General features: G+C 39.8%; 3 protein-coding genes across 4 annotated transcripts; all 3 read right to left on the bottom strand.

Annotated features, from left to right (window-relative positions):
• Window positions 1-1,991: 1,991 nt before the first annotated feature.
• LOC128450165 (B-cell receptor CD22) lies at window positions 1,992-8,429 on the bottom strand. The gene is made up of 5 exons (XM_053433675.1): window positions 8,009-8,429; window positions 4,591-4,857; window positions 3,941-4,022; window positions 3,781-3,844; window positions 1,992-2,700 (listed from the first exon to the last, which is right to left on the bottom strand). Exons 1-5 carry the CDS (start codon window positions 8,331-8,333, stop codon window positions 2,482-2,484), a joined length of 957 nt encoding a protein of 318 aa, XP_053289650.1. The 5' UTR covers window positions 8,334-8,429; the 3' UTR covers window positions 1,992-2,481.
• Window positions 8,430-13,356: 4,927 nt separating this feature from the next.
• LOC128450152 (sialoadhesin) lies at window positions 13,357-17,263 on the bottom strand. 2 transcript variants are annotated; one of them, XM_053433654.1, is made up of 5 exons: window positions 17,118-17,263; window positions 16,226-16,315; window positions 15,727-16,128; window positions 14,929-15,210; window positions 13,357-14,295 (listed from the first exon to the last, which is right to left on the bottom strand). In XM_053433654.1, exons 2-5 carry the CDS (start codon window positions 16,272-16,274, stop codon window positions 13,946-13,948), a joined length of 1,083 nt encoding a protein of 360 aa, XP_053289629.1. In that variant the 5' UTR covers window positions 16,275-16,315; window positions 17,118-17,263; the 3' UTR covers window positions 13,357-13,945. The 2 variants fall into 2 exon arrangements, with proteins under 2 accessions (XP_053289629.1, XP_053289627.1); XM_053433652.1 differs by having other exon boundaries at window positions 13,358-14,295; window positions 16,226-16,299.
• On the bottom strand, window positions 17,157-21,963 carry LOC128449209 (uncharacterized). Its single transcript, XM_053432270.1, has 10 exons — window positions 21,703-21,963; window positions 21,403-21,484; window positions 21,248-21,311; window positions 20,959-21,098; window positions 20,689-20,737; window positions 19,786-19,880; window positions 19,629-19,698; window positions 19,461-19,512; window positions 17,573-17,779; window positions 17,157-17,173 (listed from the first exon to the last, which is right to left on the bottom strand). The coding sequence occupies exons 1-10, from the start codon at window positions 21,899-21,901 to the stop codon at window positions 17,157-17,159; spliced, it is 975 nt and encodes a 324-aa protein (XP_053288245.1). The 5' UTR covers window positions 21,902-21,963.
• Window positions 21,964-22,185: the final 222 nt, after the last annotated feature.

Raw genomic sequence — 22,185 nt, 5'->3', positions numbered from 1 at the left:
CATGGATGTTTTTAAAGTTGGGGTTTTAAACGTGAACGGTGCAAGAGATCAAAGGAAAATAACTGAAAATTAAAAAAAATTATGTGATGTTTTTACAAGAAACACACAGTGATTTTAATAATGAGTCTGACTGGAGGAGGGAGTGGGGAGGGGAGGCCATTTTAGGTCACAACACTTCTCTGAGTGGAGGAGTGGGCTTCCTCTTCTCCACGGCTTTATAATCGAACGCACTGGAGGTCAAACATGTGATCCAGGGGAGGCTTCTTTTAGCCAAAGCTCAGTTCCACCATTTTTCTGCTGTTTTTATTAACGTCTATGCTCCAACAACCGGTGCAGAGAGGAAGCAGTTTTTACTAAAAATATGTGAAGTTATTAATGATTGTGCAATGGAGGATTTTTTATTCTTGGGTGAGGATTTTAACTGCACTGCAGATGAGATTTTAGACCGCAACCACGCAGAGCCTCATCCAGCCTCTCAGCACTCCTTAAAGCAGTTGTTCCACTCCTCACGGCCTGGAGGACGTGTGGAGGAGGATGCACCCAGACTGCAGACAGTACACCTGGTCCCACATCAGAGAGAGTAGGGTCTCCTCATCCAGGCTAGACAGGATGTATTTTTTTAAACATCACTCTAACATTTTTAAAAGCTGTGCCATCATGCCTGCTGGTTTTAGTGATCATTCCCTGCTTTTATCTCATGTTTTTGTCAGGATTGTTTTACTGAAGAGCACTTATTGGCATTTTAATTCTGTTTTAACATTCGATAAGAATTTTAAAGATGTCTTTACATTTTTCTGGGGTGTTTTTAGAAAGAGGAAGGGCGAGTTTAACAGTCTTAGGCAGTGGTGGGACCATGACAAGACACAAATACGCCTATTGTGTCAACAGCACACCCTCAATGTCACACAAGACGCCACCCGATCTATGAAAGATCTAGAGACTGACATCGTGGAACTAGAACATTTAAGTGAGTCCATCGGAATATCAAGGGTATATTTGAAAGCCTCAAAGAAAAAAAAATGTCTTTAGCCGACCTGCTAGAAAGTAAAGTACAGGGCGCGTTGGTCAGGTCTCGGTTCCAGAACATCACTGAAATGGATGCTCCAACCAGCTACTTCTTCAGTCTGGAGAAAAAGAACGGGCAGAGGAGAGTAATCCACACACTGCTCGCGGACACAGGGCAAGAGCTAGTGGAACCACGCCAGATAAGAGAGCGATGGCCATTTACATCAGTAGAAAGAACAGGGGAGAGAACAGAGACGGGCCGGAACAGGGGCAGTGTGGGTGGTAAGCCTCTGGGCCAGACTCCGACTCGAGTTCAGTTTTTACACAATGGTATCTGATCTTGAGTCTTTTAAAGGAATTTGGTGTTTTAACGACATACTCTGCACCGTCACCAACAATGAGCTGTCCTTTCCACACTTTTTAACAGACCGAGTTTTTATACATTAGCACTTTTGTTTATTTATTGCATACTGTAAGCAACTGTTTATAAAATGAAAAATATGTAAATAAAGTGTTTGTGAAAAATCTCTCTCTCTCTCTCTCTCTCTCTCACATGGTTTTGAAGCTATACTGTTAACCAATAACTGATCTCCAAACATCATAAAATGTGCATATTTAGATCGGGGGATACTGCCCTCCGGCTACGGGCCTTGCTCCATGGCAACTTAAATACTTACTCATTAATGCACCTGTGTTAAAATGTAATAACGTATCTAATAATATCCTAATGTCTCAGAATTTGTACTTTTACTTTCAATACTCAAGAGTTTAACATCAGGATATAGTCATATACTTGATTTTGTTTTACTTATCAATTAACTCAAGTGAATCTAATGTTCACATGGTCCGTTAATAGAAATGCATCACAAGATAATGTCCATATAATGACGCAATCCATTTTGTTTGTTCATGAATTCTTCAGAAATTCTTTCGCGCTGTGACATGTTCACAAATCCAACAATACAGTCAATAAACTTTATAGTCCATCATTTGTTCCAACATATTTCATTTTATTTTGAGCTACAGGATATTTTACATTTCAGGTGTGTGGGTTTGGATTAAGTTCACAACACTGGAAAGCACAAAAAAAACATTCAGCAGTGATTCTCAGCATTTCTTGTCTAATTGCATGTCATTTATATATATAGATTATATAGAAAGTTATTAATACAATCATTTTACACTTACATTATTTACATTTTAAGTTGCAAAAGACGGAATTTAACCGTTTATCCCTCACATTTAGCTATGTTCACTATTTTCTCCAGAACCTTTAATTAACATTTCAAATATTTATATATTATATTATAGCTCAGTAATGTTACTTCTGTGCCTTTTTGCTAACTATTTTTAAATACTTCTAATGGCAACACGGTTTAACATATGAACTCTTCAGACTCTCTGTGATGACTTATTGTGAATATAAACTTCCTCAGGCCCGAGGTAGCTGTAAAAGCAGGAGGAGAACATCTCGGGTCAAATCCTGACATCAGAGTATGAACTCTCATCTTGGTGTGAGCTGCTGGAGTCTCTGTTGGTCGTCTGACGTCGGGGCATCGCTGTGAATCTCACCTGTGGAAAGTTCAGCTCCACTTCACCTTCACTGGTGTGGTCGTCAAATAGATTTGGAGATGTTGGTGCACGTGCAGTTGCATTACCAATGTCATCATAGTCCTGCAGGCTCTCTGGTTCCTCCTAGGATGAGAGCGGAAGTAGTTTATAGATTATTAGTGTGAGGATTTCTGGATGTGATGCACAATAAATTTCATAAAATACTCACATCTGATTATTTTAGGACTTGCAGACATTTCCTTGATTAATTGTTTTGTCTGTTGCACAGACGTTTTGTTTCCTCTAACCATATGATTATCAAGCAGCAACTGAATCTCTTCATTCATGTTGCAAAATGGATGCTGTACAGGTTGTCTTTTAATCACTGGCCCCAGTACACTGAGATATAAGTGCACTGATAGACAGCTACTGACAGGGCAAACAGTGAGGGCAGGATATGGAAGAACAAGGAGGGAAAAGCAACAGCTTGAACAGTAAAAGACACATCTGCCTGTAGAGCCAGATTAATACTGATGATAGAAGATGGAAGGCAGCAGCTCTACATGGTCAATTTGAGTGGTTGAAGATATCCTCACAGATTATTTATTCATAATTTTTAGTTCTAATGTGCACATGTTTTTGTCTTGTTTCAGATCCTTGCATCGTGTGTTCTCAAAATAAAAACAAATAACTCATTGTGGGACTCTGGAGGCTTTGTAATATCGCCATTAAAATATATTTGATTAAATATTATTGAAATTTGCTGAAAGTAATTTGAAGAATTTGTAGTTTTACAGCTGTAACAGGTCAGAAGTGATGAAGCAGAGGCTTAAATATCCTGAGTCTTATTCCTAAACTCTCCATAATCACTGTTTCCTACGATTTCCATAATACAAATAATCAAATATAAACTGATTTAGAAGTTTCAACGACTGGTAGTTAAATAATTAAAAAATCTATTGTGCTAAGACAAGGTTCTGACAACAGGCCACCATGACCACACACTTTGAATCAAACTCTTTTTAATATAAATCTTCACGAGTTTTACTATAGTCTCCATATATGGTTGTTGTAACTTGATGTTCCTTGTTTGAATTTTTTCCTCAACCTGGGACTCACCTGGGGCAGTTAACCCCCCCCCACACAGACACACACACGATGAATCATTTCTGTCCTCATGTTTTCAAAAAAGAAGTAGAATTGATTAAACAAATGTGTCATTACCGAAAAACCAGAAGGGGATTTGGTGTTTGTTGTTCCTTGTTGAATAGATTTTTTCCTCCAGTATCTGAAAACATAGAGGGACATGATGTGGTGAAACAAGCCAGACCATCTCTGACATGTATTTATTTAACTTGATCAAATGCACTTCTTATTCATTCACCTTAAATTTACCACAATTACACTGATAATCATCAGGAGAAGTAGAGCAACAACGAGGAACCTCAGGTTCTCCAGATAGTCTCCTGTGGTTAGAAGAGAGAGAGCATCATATAGACACTGAGTTAGTTTCAACTTTATTCAATTAGCAGTGATTTATTTCAGACTGAAGTAGAAATACTGTTCTGCCGTTGTTTACCTCCATCAACCAAGAGTCTGATGAGGCCATTGTGACCTTTGACCACTGATATCTAATCACTTCACATCTTTGAGTTCTCATCAAAAGTTGACATTTTTTTCTGAAGGCAGTTTTGTGACCTTGACCTTTGACCTTTGGCTACCAAATTAAATCAGTTACTCTTTGAGTCTAATTGTGTGTTTGTGCCAAATGTGAAAGCACTCCCTCAAGGTGTTAGGTGAATATTGCTTTTACATGGCAAAAATATGCTTTGTGAATTCACAGCTTTGTGACTACACTGTAAATTTAACATTTTCACAAAGTTTAAACATATTCACTCAAGACCTTCTTGAGATGTCACGTTCACAAACATATGACGTATGGACGAACAACCAGAAAACATGATCTGATATAAACCTCCCACATGTCTCCTGAGCAATAAAACACACAGTTATAAGGTCTTGAAATTCACTCACGTTCAAACAGATGGACGGGATCAGACAAAGCATGATCTATTTCATTTTGTGCGACGCAGTAGTAGACTCCTGACTGGTTTGAGTACACTGTGTGGTTTTGATGCTTTGACACAAGTTCATCCTTTTCCTCTCCCTGACTCTTCCTGTACCATGAGTAGTGTTGGACTGGGGGAAAGCTGTGACTGAGGCAGCTCAGCATCACGGAGCTCCTCCCGTCAAGCTCCTGCTTCTCTGCCGACTCCGTGATGTGTGTGTGTTTTGGAGAAACTAGCCGGGAAATTCAGGAGAAAAGACAACGTCATTTTCTGAACATCATCAAAGATCGAACATGAATAACACAACAAATGAAGTGACATTATTACTGCTCTTTAAAACCAGACTGAGAAGAATGTGAAACTTTCAATGGGAGGATAAAACAGACTGGCTTTATATTCACCTGGTGAAACTTTCAGTTTTTTTCTAAACAATTTCTCTTTGAAACAAACTACAGCCACAGATTTTAGGTTACTGTTCCTTTTTCAACTTCAATGTTTTTTTATCAGGTGTGCTAAACGTTATTTTGAATGATTTGTTGAATTTGCTGAAATAGATTTTGAAGTATAAACAACTTGAAATGTAGTTAAATAATATACAAATCCTTTGTACCAAGACAAAGTTTGGGAAAAGAGCTTTGGAAACAAGAACCCTGAGGCTCTGAAACAGCCTGATCTTCAGGACTGCTTCAGCACGACGGACTGGTGCGTGTTCCAGGATGATGACATCAACACGTACACAGACGCGGTCATCTGCTACATCAGCAAATGCATCGATGACGTCGTACCCAGGATTTCTGTACGAACATTTCCAAACCAGAAGCCCTGGATTAATGGTGACGTCCATGCTAAACTCAAAGCACGGACTGCTGCCTACATCTCAGGGGATCTGGAGGAATACAGGAAATCCAGGTACGCACTCCGGAGTGCTATTAGCAGTGCTAAGAGACTCTACAGGGACAAAGTTGAGTCCCATTACAAGGGCTCCAATACTAGGAACATGTGGGCCGGACTGAGAACCATCACAGACTACAAAGCTAAGACCAGCAGTGCTGATGTAGTGTCTGCATCTCTCCCAGAGGATCTGAACACTTTTTATGCACGCTTTGAGAGTAAGTCCCTGGCTGCGGAGATCGAAGAGGCCCAGGAGGACCGCTGCCCCCCGTCATATCCAGGGTAGACGTGTGGAAATCCCTTAACCAGATCCACACCCGCAAGGAACCTGGACCTGATGGGATCCCTGGCCGAGCTCTCAAGGTGTGTGCAGATCAGCTGGCAGATGTGTTCACAGACATCTTCAACCTGTCACTGCTCAGAGGGAGACATATGTGAGAATGCTGTTCATCGACTACAGTTCAGCATTCAACACCATCGTGCCCCTGATGCTCGTCACCAAGCTCAGAGACCTTGGGCTCAACATCGCCCTCCGTGAGTGGATCCTGAACTTTCTGACGGGCAGACCCCAGGCAGTGCGAATCGGCAGCACCACCTCCTCCACCCTGACTCTCAACACCGGTGCCCCCCAGGACTGCGTGCTCAGTCCTCTCCTGTACTCCCTGTTCACGCATGACTGCTTGGCCACCCACTGCTCCAACACCATCGTCAAGTTTGCTGATGACACCACTGTCATAGGCCTGATCACCGGCGACGATGAGAAGGCCTAGAGAGAGGAGGTCAGAGCCCTGACATCTTGGTGCCAGGACAACAACCTCCATCTCAACGTCGGCAAAACGAAGGAGCTGATCGTGGACTACAGGAAGAGACGAGGAGAAGAACACGCCCCCCTCTCCATCAACGGGACCACGGTGGAGCGAGTCAGAAGCTTCAGGTTCCTCGGGGTCCACATCCCTGATGACCTGACCTGGACCCATCACACAGACTCCATCAGGAAGACGGCCAGGCAGCGACTCTTCTTCCTCCGCAGGCTGCGGAAGCTTCACATAGACTCCAGGATTCTCTGCAACTTCTACAGGTGCACAATAGAGAGCATCCTGACTGGCTGCATCACTGCCAGGTATGGCAACTGCACCGCCCTGAACCGTAAGGCTCTACAGAGGGTGGTGAAGTCCGCCCAGCACATCACCAGGACGGCGCTACCATCCATAGAGGACCTCTACACCCAGCGGTGCAGGAAGAAGAGCAACCGGATTATTAAAGTACCCTTTCACCCCAGCCATAAACACTTTTGACTGCTGCCGTCTGGCTGACGGTACCGCAGCATACGGGCCCGCACCACCAGGCTCAAGGCCGAATTATAGTCCTGCGACTGCAGCCGCGGAAGGCCACGCAGTTGCATCGACAGACTCGTTTTGGTTTATGCTTCTCTAACGTGTTGCGCGTGTTGCAACGCAATTCACCGCCAGAACACTAGGCGGAGTAGTGTGGTTTGTCTTCGACAAAACACACAAAGAAGAGACGTCTTCTTCTTCGTCGACTGTTTATTTACATCGCCACTGCGGCTCCTTATAGCCTTTTTCTGTAGTAAGCAGACCAATCACAAGCCTTGCGGGCTGCGTGAGGCTCGCGCCGCTTTGTCGTATAGTTAGAAAAATTGGCGGACGCACGCGACGCGAGGGGCGTGTTGCGTGTCTTGCGTGCATGCGTGCGTGCGTAAACCCGACTATAAATCGGCCTTCAGAGACAGTTTCATCCCCCAGGCCATAAGACTCTTATGCTCCTCTGAACTGCAATAACTCCACTAAATAAGCACCGTGGCATATTTGCACTATTGCACAAAATTGCACTACTGTTCTTTCTTTCTTCTTTGAAATTCTATTTTACACTATTTTATTCAAATTTTTTTTTTTTTTTTTTTTTTAATTCTTGAGCATTGTTAGAAGAGAGCCTGTGACTCAAGCATTTCATTGCCAGCGACTGCTTGATTGTTATCTCTGTGCATTTGATAATAAAACTCTTGAATCTTGAAACTAGCTTAAAACTAAAAATAACACTTTTAACTTACTTCATTCACTGATTTTATGTAGTTTTAGTTTTAATTCTTTTATTTTTTCTTTTCTTACAGATTTTATTATTTGTTTTTAAATATATATTTATAAATTGATCTGTATTTAATTTTTTTTTTTCGTGAAGCCCTTTGTAACGTTGTTTTGAGAAGTGCTATTCAAATAAATCAAGTTATGACAACAGGCCACTTTAGTAATGTTGAAATAGACGTTTTCACTTAAAAGAAATGTTGGATAAGTTTAATGAATTAATTAATTTACACCATAGTTAAAAGAACCCTGTGATGTTTTTGAGATTGTGGTGTAATGTTTTCTTCTTTTTGGAACCAGCACGTCTGATCAGTATTTACTTTATACACAGTAATGTAGAATATATCCTCCTTGTTTATCCATTCACCATCACAAGTGCATCATTCTACTCACATCTGACTTTAACCTCAGCTGGCTGTGACTTTCCACTTCCAATGTCATTGGTGGCTTCACAGCTGTACAGTCCACTGTCAGAGGGACTGGCTGAATTCACCCTGAAGGTCTGAGTCTGAGTCTGTTGGATGATTTCCTCTCTCCCGTCAGTCGTCTTCCTCCAGGTGATAGAGCTCACTGGTGGGTTGGACTCGGCAGAACAGCTCAGTGTCAACAACACATTTTCCTTCACATCAAAACCAGGATTGGCTTGAACTGTCACATGTTTGGGACTGTCTGCAGTAACCAAAGATATAGAAAACAGAGAACTGTCAGATTTAACCATTGTCCAATATAATGGTCTTCATAATGACCTGCATAATATATGTTTTTTATTTCATCAGGGTTGAATTCATGGTTAATTTGTAGGTAGTTCACTAATCTATATAAGGGAGCACAATAAAACCTGTGAAAATCATACAACTCTGTTTGTGCCAAATGTGAAATGATTCCCTCAAGGCATTGCGTGGGTATTGTTTTTACTAGGTAAAAAATATGTTTTGTGAGTTCACAGCTTTGTGAGGACACAGTAAACTGAACATTTTCACTAAGTTTAAACAAATTCCCTCAAGACCTTCTGGAGATGTCAGGTTCACAAAAACAATACATATGGACAGACAACCAGAAATCATGATCTTATATAAACCTCCCACATGTCTCCTGAACAATAAAACACTAAGTTATAAGGTCTTGAAATTGACTCACATTCAAACAGATGGACGGGATCAGACAAACTTTGATCTACTTCATTTTGTGCGATGCAGTAGTAGACTCCTGGCTGGTTTGAGTACACTGTGTGGTTTTGATGCTTGGACACAAGTTCATCCTTTTCCTCTCCCTGACTCTTCCTGTACCATGAGTAGTGTTGGACTGGGGGAAATATGTGACTGAAGCAGCTCAGCATCACGGAGCTCCTCCCGTCAAGCTCCTGCTTCTCTGCCGACTCCGTGATGTGTGTGTGTTTTGGAGAAACTAGCCGGGAAATTCAGGAGGAAAGATAACGTCATTTTTTGAACATCATCAAAGATCAAACATGAATAACATAACAAGAGAAGTGACATCATTGCTTATCTTTGAATGACGTCACATTGTGGAGTAATGTTTTCTTCTTTTTAGAACCAGCACGTCTGAACAGTATTTACTTTATACACAGTAATGTAGAATATATCCTCCTTGTTTATCCATTTAACATCACAAGTGCATCATTCTACTCACATCTGACTTTAACCTCAGCTGGCTGTGACTTTCCTCTTCCAATGTCATTGGTGGCTTCACAGCTGTACAGTCCACTGTCAGAGGGACTGGTTGAATTCACCATGAAGGTCTGAGTCTGAGTCTGTTGGATGATTTCCTCTCTCCCATCAGTCGTCTTCCTCCAGGTGACAGAGCTCACTGGTGGGTTGGACTCAGCAGAACAGCTCAGTGTCAACGACACATTTTCCTTCACATCAAGACCAGGATTGGCTTGAACTGTCACATGTTTGGGACTGTCTTCAGTAACCAAAAATATAGAAAACAGAGAACTGTCAGATTTAACCACTGTCCAATATAATGGTCTTTTTAATAAAGAATGATCCTGCATAATATTTGTTTTTTGTTTCATCAGGGTGGAATTGAAGGTAAGTTTGTAGATAGTAGACTAATTCAAATAAGGGAGCACAATGACATGCAAACCTGTGAAAACAATACACTATTATTCTTCCCTCTGTTCTGTGTTACATAGGTTTTCTGTAAATGTAAAAGTTATCCTTAACAAAAATCCAACAATCAGTTGTAAAGGGAGTTCCTCTGCATCATGCTCACCTTGTGGCTAATCGGGCACGCCCCCTCATGAAAGTAATTTAAAGCAAAGCAGAGGCTGACATTTAACTCACAAGTTGGAGGCAGATGACCATTTATATTTATATAATATATATATGAACTATTTATATTCATGTAAAAATCACTGGAAACATCATAGTACTTACACAGTACTTGTATGCACACTGGTTGACTCTTATCCCCTCCACCAATGAGGTTTGAGGAGCTGCAGCTGTAACAAGCTTCATCTGCTCTTTGTATTGTTAAACTCAGCTCTCGTCTGTTTGTGTTCTTCCACCAAGAGTCAGTTTGTTGATTTTTGCTGCGGGACCAGGAGTAAGTCGTCGGGGCAGGATTGGCATCGGTGTCACATGTTAACGTGAGAGAACCACCAACTGTCACTTGGTTATCAGAAGAGCCACTGACAGAAATGCTCGTCTTCCTCGGCTTATCTGGAAAAAGGACCCAAGTGAAATGACCTTTATCTCAACAACAGGTGAATCTCAAACAGAAGATTCTTTCAGGTTAATTCACAACCCAGATAGCACACGGATGTGGGCCACTTCAGGCAATGATCCATCACTTCTGGTCTTCTCGTGGCCCCGGCAAATCTGGACCAAGACACTTGCTATGTGAGTGACGGTCCACTAAGAATGTAATATTGTGAATACTATGCAGAAGATTTTAGTTCAGAATTCAAACTAAATCTATACATGAGGACAAAGTTTGTGGACAAAGCTTTTGAAACAAGAGCCCTGAGATTTGAGAATTTTCGGTTATTAATTCCTGAGGTGTTGTTGTTTCAACTGTCAGAAGTAAAAATTAATGAAAAAAAATGGATCACTGAAAAAATACATGAGAAGATTTTTCTTCTGCATGGACAATTTTTTTATGGAAGATTTTGTCTGATTTGTTTGTTTAAAACATAAAGCCGCAGCTGAAACACTCACATTTCACCACCAACTTCTTCTGCTTGCTGTCCTTTGAGCCCTCAGTGTTCTGGGCACGGCAGAAGTACAAGACAGCGTCGGATGAAGTCACAGTAAACGTGTGGTAGAGAGAGTTGCTGGTTTGTGAATAAATACTATTTTCAGTGCTTTTTAAAGACTGAGGATTTGTGTTGATCTTCATCAAGGTGAGAGTTGACTGTGGGAAACTTTCAGCAGTGCAGCTGACGGCGATGGTCTGACCTTCTGTGACCTCAGACCTCATAGACAGTTTAGGTTCAGTGGGCGGGTCTGTAGAGAGGAAGCAGAATCTTCTTTAAAGAAGGCACATTATGATTTTATTGTTTTTCTTCCCTCAGTGTAAACAACACATTTTCCTTCACATCAAGACCAGGTGAATCTGAGACATTTTTAATTGTTATTAAATGTATCTTCATATTTTGATGTGTTGTTACTATATATGTTATATCGGAAGCACTTTGTAACGTTGTTTTGAGAAGTGCTATTTAAATAAATCAAGTTATGACAACAGGACACTTTAATCATGTTGAAAAAGTAGAAGAAAGTAGAAATATCGCAGTACAAAATACTCCATTACAAGTATAGGCCCTGATTTCATAATTTGAATAAGCAGCACAGTAGTTTATCAGGAGTATTCATTAAGTGGCAGAGTGGCACCACGTAACATTACTGGATCATAATTATTGATAATTTATAGATTCAATTACTTTATATAGGGTCTGGTAGTTTATTCATATTGTCCAAGCTCTACAGAACTTAATCAAATAGACACATTTAGTTTAGGTCATTCATTTCTCAGGTGCTATTGTTTCAACTGTCAGAAGTAATAGTTGATAGAAAAATACATGAGAAAATCTACTTTTGCATAGATAGATTTGTTAAAGGAAGATTTGGTTTGATCTGTTTGGTTGAAAAAAAAAGGCGCAGCTGAAACACTCACATTTCACCACCAACTTCTTCTCGCTGTCCTTTGAGCCCTCAGTGTTCTGGGCACGGCAGAAGTACCAGCCAGAGTCGGATGAAGTCACAGCAAACGTGTGGGAGAGAGAGTTGATGGGTCGTGAATAAAGATTATTTTCAGTGATTATTTCAGCCTGATTATTTGTGTTGATCCTCATCAAGGTGAGAGTTGACTTCGGGAAACTTTCAACAGTGCAGCTGGCGGTGATGGTCTGACCTTCTGTGACATCAGACCTCATAGACAGTTTAGGTTCAGTGGGCGGGTCTGTAGAGAGGAAGCAGAATCTTCTTTAAAGAAGGCACATTATGATTTTATTGTTTTTCTTCCCTCTGGTCTGTGTCACATTGCTTTTTTCGAAAATGTAAAGGTTCTACAGAGATAAAAAATCCAACAATCAGTGGTAAAGGGAGCTCCTCTCCTGAAGCTCATAAACTCCTGGTCAGCAGATTTTCCCGTGCTTCAAAAACACACCATAACTGCATCGTGTTCACCTAGTGGCTAACCGGTCACGCCCCCTCATTACAGTAATTTAAACGAGAGCAGAGGCTGACATTTCACACACAAGCTGGAAGCAGATGACCAAAGTATTTGAATTCACGTGAAAGTCACTGGAAACATCATAGTACTTACACAGTACTTGTATGCACACTGGTTGACTCTCATCCCCTCCACCAATGAGGTTTGAGGAGCTGCAGCTGTAACAAGCTTCATCTGCTCTTTGTATTGTTAAACTCAGCTCTCGTCTGTATGTGGGATTCCACCAAGAGTCAGTTTGTTGATTTTTGCTGCGGTACCAGGAGTAAGTCGTCGGGGCAGGATTGGCATCGGTGTCACAGGTTAACGTGAGAGAACCACCAACTTTCACTTGGTTATCAGAAGAGCCACTGACAGAAATGCTCGTCTTCCTCGGCTTATCTGGAAAAAGGACCCAAGTGAAATGACCTTTATCTCAACAACAGGTGAATCTGAAACAGAAGATTCTTTCAGGTTAATTCACAACCCAGATAGCACACGGATGTGGGCCACTTCAGGAAATGATCCATCACTTCTGGTCTTCTCCTGGCCCAGGACAAATCTGGACCAAGACACTTGCTATGTGAGTGACGGTTTACTAAGAATGTAATATTGTGAATTCTACGCAGAAGATTTTGTTCAAAATTAAAATTAAATCAAAACATGATGACAAAGTTGGGGGACAAAGCTTTTGAATCAAGATCCCTGAGGCTCTGAAACATCCTGAACGAGGACATACAGCAGACTGAGTCAGGAGCTGAACACATACTTTCATCTTTCCTCATTCACTGATTTTACTTAGGTCTGGTTTCTATTCTTTTATTTATTCTTGAATGACAGACGTGTAATTATTGTTTTAATTCAAATTCATGTTTCGATGTGCTTTTACATTTAGTTTTTTGGAAGCACTTTGTTACGTTGTTCTGAGAAGTGCTATTTAAATAAATCAAGTTACGACAACAGGTCACTTTAGTCATGTTGAAATAGACGTTTTCAGTTCAAAGAAATGTTGCTTTAATGACTGTAACTCCAGTAAAAGTTAGGGTCACCCGTGCTTTTTATGGTCGGCCTATACAGACACAAAACAACCCCAAAAAATTTCTCTTCAGAATATATTTCAACTCTCTGAAAAAATATAACAAAAATATACCCCAAATGCTGAGGTTCAAATAATATTGGACAAGTGCATCTGAACTTCTAGGGACAACAAAGAACCAACACAACACAATAGACAAGTGCCTCTTGTGTCTGCCTAAGAACACTTATAGACCACAGTATAACCACTCTGGATTTCTGTATATATCACTAACAGAAAGAAAAATCACTTACAACTCAAAGTCACAAAAATACTCCATTACAAGTATAGGCTCTGAATTCATAATTTAAATAAGCAGCACAGTAGTTTAGCAGGAGTATTCATTAAGTGGCAGAGTGGCACCACGTAACATTACTGGATCATTATTATTGATAATTTATAGATTTAATGACTTTGTATAGGGTCTGGTAGTTAATTGATATTTTCTAAGCTCTACAGAACTTAATCAAACAGATACTTTTACTTTAGATCATTCATTTCTCAGGTGCTCTTGTTTCAATTGTCAGAAGTAAAAGTTAAATAGAAAAATTTAGAAATGCTACTTTTTTATTAATGGATTTTTAAAGGAAAGTTTTGGTTTGATCTGTTTGGTTGAAAAAAAAGCCGGAGCTGAAACACTCACATTTCACCACCAACTCCTGCTGCTTGCTGTCCGTTGAGCCCTCAGTGTTCTGGGCACGGCAGACGTACAAGCCAGTGTCGGCTGAAGTCACAGTAAACTTGTGGGAGAGAGAGTTGATGGGTCGTGAATAAAGATTATTTTCAGTGATTAGTAAAGACTGATGATTTGTGTTGATCCTCATCAAGGTGAGAGTTGACTGTGGGAAACTTTCAGCAGTGCAGTTGACGGTGAGGGTCAGACCTTCTGTGACCTCAGACCTCATAGACAGTTTAGGTTCAGTGGGCGGGTCTGTAGAGAGGAAGCAGAATCTTCTTCAAAGAAGGCACAGAATGATTTTATTGTTTTTCTTCAAATAAATGAGGTTTGAGACGTTGCATGATTCATTTTCAATGATCCATCACTTCTGGTCTTCTCGTGGCCCAGGACAAATCTGGACCAAGACACTTGCTATGTGAGTGACGCTCCACTAAGAATGTAATATTGTGAATACTATGCAGAAGATTTTAGTTCAATCCAATACACGAATGTGAAAGAGGTAAAATAACTGAAAATCACAGATGTGGATTCATACAGAGCAGCCTGGTGATACTGGTGGACATTTGAGGGTTGTGGGAGGATGGAGCCAATCCCCAGCTGACTCTGGCTCTGAGAGGTTGCCAGCGTATCATAGGGCCGACATCCAGAGACAAACATCCATTCACACAATTTAGAGTTTCCAATGAACTTCATCCCAATCTGCATGTCTTTGGACTGTGGGGCGAAGCTGGAGAACTCATGTAGACTGGGAGAACATACAAACTTAACAGAAAGATCACAGCAAAGTTGGGATTCGAACCAGCAGCCTTCTTAGAATAATAATCATAACAGCAGGGTGTATTACCTAAAAAACAGAACATCAATAAAATGAATTCATCAACTTACATTTAACAGTGACTTTAATATTCCGGATCAAATATTTGTCCGTGTTGTCCTGTGTTTGGCATGAAAACACCCTCCCATCATCGTGCCTGCTGGCTGTAAAGCTGAAGGTGGTGGTTCTCTCCTTATCCTGATGATAGCCTGTGACCTGTGTCCGGTCGATCTGAGTCACATCTTGAATCTGAGGTCTTAAAGGACATGAACTTGAAGTGGAGCATGTGAGTGTGACCACGTCGGACTCCACCACAGCAGCTGGTCCCTCAAAAGTGAGCGGGCATCGGTTTACTGTGAATATGAAAGCAAGAGAAATGTGATGATGCGTCTACACAACAGCTAAAGTCATATTGCGGAGGTGTCACTAAGAAAACATTATTTTAATAGAAGGGTTGATTTTTAAAGGTGAAGCCGACTTGACTGGGAAAGTATGTGGAGTCAAGCTAAAGCCAAACTGCTCTAGAGTCATAACTGATCTAGAATAGTTCAAACCATCGACGAAAAGTGAGGTCAAAGTGTCTAGATCGCCACCTGGTGCCTGACTGCAGTATAAATCTCACCTTCTGAATCTCAGTGAATGGGACATGGAGCAAACTAAAGAGTCAAAATACTCATCAACTAAAATGATCTCAAAGATGGATTCTATAGTTTTTATCACTTTTGTATGTTCAAATGTTCATTTTCATGTACATTTGATTAATTAATACATTTCATTGCTCGAGGCATGAAGGACACATTTATCCACTAAATGTAATGTTATGTATATTCGGAAATGTATTATAATATTCAGATTTTTATTATACATACCTTCAACGTTGAGGGTCACTTCTTCAGATGACCATCTGTCCCTCCCTTCGAATGTCAAAGAATACTTTCCGCTGTCACTTCTTCTCAGGTCACAGATCAAAATACTGCACAGTGGCTTCGCCCTGGCAGAGTTAGCATTCTGCCAACTTGAAGATGGAGAACCGATGTAATTCACTCTGTTTGCAAAGTCAGCACTGACCGGACGTGTCACGGTGTTTGTGCTGTAAATGACAGTGGATGTATAGTCTTTATCCTTTTCGACCCATAGTCTATCTTTCATCCAAAACCAGTTTGCATCATGATCATCAACATCTTCTGTGACTTGGCATTTAATTTCAACACAGGATCCCTCAGTAGCCAGCAGCCCACCAGGTTCTACTTTAAAGGGACTTGTAGAAACATCTGTCGGTGAAAACACAAGTAGAGATAATCGGTTAATCTTTAATGCAAATGTTTGAAAAAAAACATTATTTTAAAAGTGGATAAATAAAATCCTTACGTTTTATTAGGGCCAGAAGAACCAACCACTTGACTGTCTGAGCCTCCATCTCATGTGGGACTAAAACTGGATTTCTGAAAATAATTAAAACTGAAAAGTGGATACAAACATCATAAGATCATAGAACTTTTTCTTTTTACAGTAAAATGTGTGATAAAAGTTATTTTTCAGCTTGTCTCAGAATTTACTTCTTCCTCTTTCCATTTATTTTACTGACCTTTAAAGTTGTCATGTTTTGTTCCTCATTTCAAGATGGTTGTGAACTTGTGGTTTTAAAACACCACAGTCCCCTCACATCTATGCAGAATTTGCATTTTATTAAAAGAATTTAAATGTAATTATTTTAAAAGGGAATATTTGGGCCACATGTTTTTGTTAATCTCAGAGTTCAGTTTCTTTTTAATAACTAAAATATTGTTTGTTTTGTGTTTTATATTTTACTTCATTTGACATTACCTACTTGTTCAAATCACTTTAATTCAAAGAAACCACAGAACACATTTAAAATATGTTGACTGGAAACATAACTGTATCTTTATTAGATTTGAATTGTTGAACCTTTAGTCTGAAATATACTGTTCAAAAAGTCATATCTGGTTCTTTATGTTCAACTCAGTCTTCAGGGAACTACGACGTCTGAAAATGATGTTTGAGTTTTCATTTGGAAAAAAGTATTTCAACTGAATGGAAGAAAAAGAGTTTTAAATAATTATTATGATTATTATTATGATTATTATTATTAATAATATTTTTAAGTGGTCTGGATACAAATTTTGCTATGAAAAAAATCTTCTTCTTTTATTTACTGTAAATAAAACTTCTGAAACACTATATTTTACTCTCGTAGATTAACATCATGAGGAGATAAATCACCATAGAAGCTTGTTCTTACCTCAGAGGACCCACTTGTATCAGTCTGTCACACACAGCCTCACTCCGAGAATGAGACTTTACAGAAAAAGGAAGTTTTCACACTTTGAAAGGGGATGCAAAGAAATGATTAGCATCAGCTGTCATGCAAGCCAGTAAACAGCTTCTTGTAGGTGTTATGATGACAGTGATGGTGTTTGCAGCTTCTCACAGTATCTGCACGCAGATGCACTTCACCCTCACTTCCTTTGTTGTAGTTTGTGCTGAAGTCTTGTTCACAGTCACAGAGCAGTTTTCAGTACGACGTATTTCTCTGGAGAATTTATGCTCACATAGTATTTACAGTGTCTCTATTTAAAACTTCATCTAACAATGTGAAAACGTATCTTAGGGGTTTGTGAAGAGTTGAATAAACATAAAAGTGCAGGTGAACAACACGTAAACAGGAAACATCGCACACAGAGAAAAGCATTTCACTCCCGAGAGCTGCAGCCACGATCTTCTCGGCATCGGCCGCCATTTCATCAATGGCGCAGTTCAGAGCTTTCAGCATGGCAGTGAAGGAGCGGCTGGCATAACGGGCGTGTCTGGGCATGGCCATCTCCACCAGCTTTGATGACACCGTGGCCAAGTCCTGTTCTGCCGCCGCCAGCCGCCGCTTCACTTCCCCTTTGGTAACCTCCCCTGACAGTTAATAGAAATGCATCGCAAGATTATGTCCATATAATGATGCAATGCGTTTTGTGTGTACATGCATTCTTTAGAAACCCTTTCACACTGTGACATGTTCACAAATCCCACAATAATGTAAATAAACTTTAAAGTTCATGATTTGTTCCAATATATTTTATTTTTTATTTTGAGCTACAGGATATTTACATTTCAGGTTTGTGGGTTTGGATTAAGTTCAGGTCGCTTGATGGAGAGAATGTAAATATATGAACTGGGTTGTTGTGTTTCTTCAGTGAGACTCAAATGAAGAGATTTCTTCAGACACACTTTCCTTTGGGAAGGAACAAGAGGCTGAAGTCAAGCCCAAGAGAGAAAGACAGAAAGGTGGTGATGATGAGAGCGAAGGACCAGTGTTCCCACTGTTCCCACCCAGGACACAATCATCGCTGTGTTGTTGAATACAAAGACTGTTCTGATCCTGTTCAAACATTTTAATAACCACATGTTCTTTGACAATTATAAAGGAACTTACAGGCTCAATGTAAATACACACCATGATGCAAACTCAAACACAATGGTAAGTCATTGATGCTATTGTCCACTGACATGGTTTAGAAGCTACTGTTAACCAATAGCTGATCTCCAAACATCTTAAATGTGCAAATTTAGATCGGGGGATACTTCCCTCCGGCTACAGGCCTGGCTCCATGGCATCTAAAATACTAACTCATTGATGCACCTGTATGGAAATTTAATAACGTGTCTAATAATATCCTAATGTCTCAGAATTTGGACTTTTACTTTGGATAATCCAGAGTTTAAGTTCAGGATATAGTCATATCCTTGATTTTATTTTAGTTATTACTTAACTCAAGTAAATGAAAGGTTTACATGGTCCGTTAATAGAAATGCATCACAAGATAATGTCCATTTCCTTACACAATGCATTTTGTGTGTACATGTTTTCTTCAGAAACTCTTCCGCGCAGTGACATGTTCACAAATCCCACAAAAATGTCAATAAACTTTAAAGTTCATCATTTGGTCCAACATATTTCATTTTATTTTGAGAAACGCGATATTTACATTTCAGGTGTGTGGGTTTGGATTAAGTTCACAACACTGGAAAGGACAAAAAAAACATTCAGCAGTGATTCTCAGCATTTCTTGTCTAACTGCATGTCATTTATATATAGATTATATAAAAAGTTATTAATACAATCATTTTACACTCACATTATTTACATTTTAAGTTGGAAAATAAGCATTTGAACCATTTATCCCTCATATTTTGCTTTGTTCACCATTTTCTCCAGAACCTTTAATTAACATTTTCAAATATTAATATATTATATTTTAGCTCAGTAATGTTACTTCTGTACCTTCTTGCTAACTTGTTTTAAAATATTCCTAATGGCAACACGGTTTAACACATGAACTCTTCAGACTCTCTGTGATGACTTATTGTGAATATAAACTTCCTCAGGCCCGAGGTAGCTGTAAAAAGCAGGACGAGAACATCTCGGGTCAAATCCTGACGTTAGAGTAAAGACTCTCATCTTGGTCTGAGCTGCTGGAGTCTCTGTTGGTCGTCTGACGTCGGGGCGTCACTGTGAATCTCACCTGTGGAAAGTTCAGCTCCACTTCACCTTCACTGGTGTGGTCGTCAAATAGATTTGGAGATGTTGGTGCACCTGCAGTTGCATTACCAATGTCATCATAGTCCTGCAGGCTCTCTGGTTCATTCTAGGATGAGATTAGAAGTAGTTTATAGTTTATTTATGGAACAATTTCTGGATTAATTCAATTTATAGCAAAACATAGAGACTGATATAAAGAAATGAGAGGTCACGGTTCCTGACCTTTTTAACTCGTGTTGGCTTGGACACCTTCGCATACACAGAGTCTTCTTCCACCTTTCTTTGCTTCTTCCTTGAAAAAACAAATATCAACATGATGTTTGCTGATCAATAACACATTTGTTGTTCTGGTATTGTAACACAAAGATTAAATTCTCACTTTAGCTTATTCTTAAAGTTCAGAGGAGCGTAGTTGACAGAATCCTCCTTGGTGTTTCCAGCTTGCCGTCGTATTGGGTTTTGTGCAGAGGCAGCCTGAGCAGATGCAGACAGAAAACATCAGTGATTATCAAGCAGCAACTGAATCTCTTCATTCAGGCTCTAAAATGGATGCTGTACAGGTTGTTTTTTCATTACTGGCCCCAGTATACTGAGATATAAGTGTACTGATAGACAGCTACTGACAGGGCAAACAGTGAGGGCAGGATATGGAAGAACAAGGAGGGAAAAGAAACAGCTTGAACAGTAAAAGACACATCTGCCTGTAGAGCCAGATTAATACTGATGATAGAAGATGGAAGGCAGTAGCTCTACATGGTCAATTTGAGGGGTTGAAGATATCCTGATAGATTATTTATTCATAATTTTTTAATCTAATGTAAACATGTTGTTGTCTTCTTTCAGATCCTTGCATCGTGTGACCTCAGAGTAAAACAAATAAAAGATTCTGGGAATTTAGAGGCTTTAAAACATATTTGATAACCTATTATTGAAATTAATAATTTAGAGTATTTAGAAGAATTATTATTTTTATAGCTGTAGCAGCAGTGATGAAGCAGTGTCTTAAACATCCTGAATCTTATACCTGAACTCTCCTTAATCAATGTTTCCTATGATTTCAATCAACAAATAGCCAATTAAAAATAGTTTCTGAAGTTATCAATAAATAATTAAAAAATCTATTGTGCTAAGACAAGGTTCTGACAACAGGCCACCATGACCAGACACTTTGAATTAAATTCTTTTTAATATTAATCTTCTTGAGTTTTACTAAAGTCTCCATATATGATTGTTTTAATTTATTGTTTTCATGTTTAAAGTGATGTCTCAACCTGGAACTCACCTGGGGCAGATTCAAAAGGCTGTAAACAAGGTTGATGTCGGTCGGAGGCCTGTGGAATATAAAAGATATATGAGAATAAACATATGCATACAGAGTGAATGACTATTACAAATAACAGGGCAAACTTTCATTGTGCCATTCAAGTCGGAGGATATAGAACATAAATGGATTCTTTGACTCCAGCATGAGCAGCAGTCCATGTCTGACTCTGTCCCACACAGTGTTCCTTGTCCTGGGTGGGGACAGTGTGTTGAGTGGGTGTGGTCTTACGTGCTGTCTGGAAGAGGCTGGTGTCGTTGGTCCTCTGGACGCCTCAACTGCTCTGACAAGTGGTCGTCTCTGCTCCTGAAAGGCTCCACAGAGAGATTCTCATTCGTTAAACTCCTCCTCCTGGTACCATTACACCAACCCTAAAATGATGTACACAAACACACACACACACACACACACACACAAACACACACAAAAACACACAAACACACACACAAAGAGAATATGTCACTTCTGTCCGGAGGTTTTCAATGAAGAAGTAGAATGGCTTAAACAAATGTGTCATCACCAAAAAACCAGAAGGGGACTCTGTGTTTGTTGTTCCTTGTTGAATAGATTTTTTCCTCCTGAATCTGAAAACATAGAGGGACATGATGTGGTTACACATGTCGGACCATCTCTGAAATGTGTTTATTTAATCAAATGCACTTCTTATTCATTCACCTTAAACCTACGATGATTAAAATGATGATCATCAGGACAAATAGAGCAGGAACGAGGAACTTCAGGATGTGCAGAGAGATTCCTGTGGTTGGAAGAGAGCGCATCAAATAGAGCTTGACCTTTGACCTTTGGCTACCGAAATCAAATCATTTACTCCTTGATTCTAATTGTGTGTTTGTGTGAAGGACGTAGGACATAGGACGTATGGACGGAACAACCAGAAAACAAGTCTGATATAAACCTCCCACATGTCTCCTGAGCAATAAAACACACAGTTATAAGACCTTGAAATTCACTCACGTTCAAACAGATGGACGGGATCAGACGAATTTTGATCTACTACATTTTGTGCGATGCAGTAGTAGACTCCTGACTGGTTTGAGTACACTGTGTGGTTTTGATGCTCTGACACAAGTTCATCCTGTTCCTCTCCCTGACTCTTCTTGTACCATGAGTAGTGTTGGACTGGGGGAACGCTGTGACTGAAGCAGCTCAGCATCACGGAGCTCCTCCCGTCAGGCTCCTGCTTCTCTGCCGACTCCGTGATGTGTGTGTGTTTTGGAGAAACTAGCCGGGAAATTCAGGAGAAAAGACAACGTCATTTTCTGAACATCATCAAAGATCAAACATGAATAACACAACAAATGAAGTGACATCATTGCTGCTCTTTAAAACCAGACTGAGAAGAATGTGAAACTCGTTTCTCTTTGAAACAAACTACAGCCAATGATGTTAGGTTACTGTTCCTGTAATAACTTATATATATTTTGACATTGTGGATTA

Source organism: Pleuronectes platessa, chromosome 10, assembly GCF_947347685.1.
Source record: "Pleuronectes platessa chromosome 10, fPlePla1.1, whole genome shotgun sequence".
Classification (NCBI taxonomy): domain Eukaryota; kingdom Metazoa; phylum Chordata; class Actinopteri; order Pleuronectiformes; family Pleuronectidae; genus Pleuronectes; species Pleuronectes platessa.
Note: the sequence above shows the minus strand (reverse complement) of the source record. Positions and strands in the feature narration are given on the sequence as shown.

Excerpts from the sequence above, each read along its gene's own strand:
- LOC128450165 (XM_053433675.1), bottom strand. The coding sequence starts at position 8,333 with ATGGTTAAATCTGACAGTTCTCTGTTTTCTATATCTTTGGTTACTGCA. Across the intron at positions 4,858-8,008 it reads AGCTGAGGTTAAAGTCAGAT|TTTCTCCAAAACACACACAC; the intron begins GTGAGTAGAATG and ends TTTCCCGGCTAG. Across the intron at positions 4,023-4,590 it reads TCCCGTCCATCTGTTTGAAC|GAGACTATCTGGAGAACCTG; the intron begins GTGAGTGAATTT and ends TTCTAACCACAG.
- LOC128450152 (XM_053433654.1), bottom strand. The coding sequence starts at position 16,274 with ATGGAGGCTCAGACAGTCAAGTGGTTGGTTCTTCTGGCCCTAATAAAA. Across the intron at positions 16,129-16,225 it reads TCTTCTGGCCCTAATAAAAC|ATGTTTCTACAAGTCCCTTT; the intron begins GTAAGGATTTTA and ends TTTCACCGACAG. Across the intron at positions 15,211-15,726 it reads AGTGACCCTCAACGTTGAAG|TAAACCGATGCCCGCTCACT; the intron begins GTATGTATAATA and ends TCATATTCACAG.
- LOC128449209 (XM_053432270.1), bottom strand. The coding sequence starts at position 21,901 with ATGCTGAGCTGCTTCAGTCACAGCGTTCCCCCAGTCCAACACTACTCA. Across the intron at positions 21,099-21,247 it reads AGTCCCCTTCTGGTTTTTTG|GGTTGGTGTAATGGTACCAG; the intron begins GTGATGACACAT and ends ACATCATTTTAG. Across the intron at positions 19,699-19,785 it reads AACTTTAAGAATAAGCTAAA|GAAGAAGCAAAGAAAGGTGG; the intron begins GTGAGAATTTAA and ends TGTTTTTTCAAG.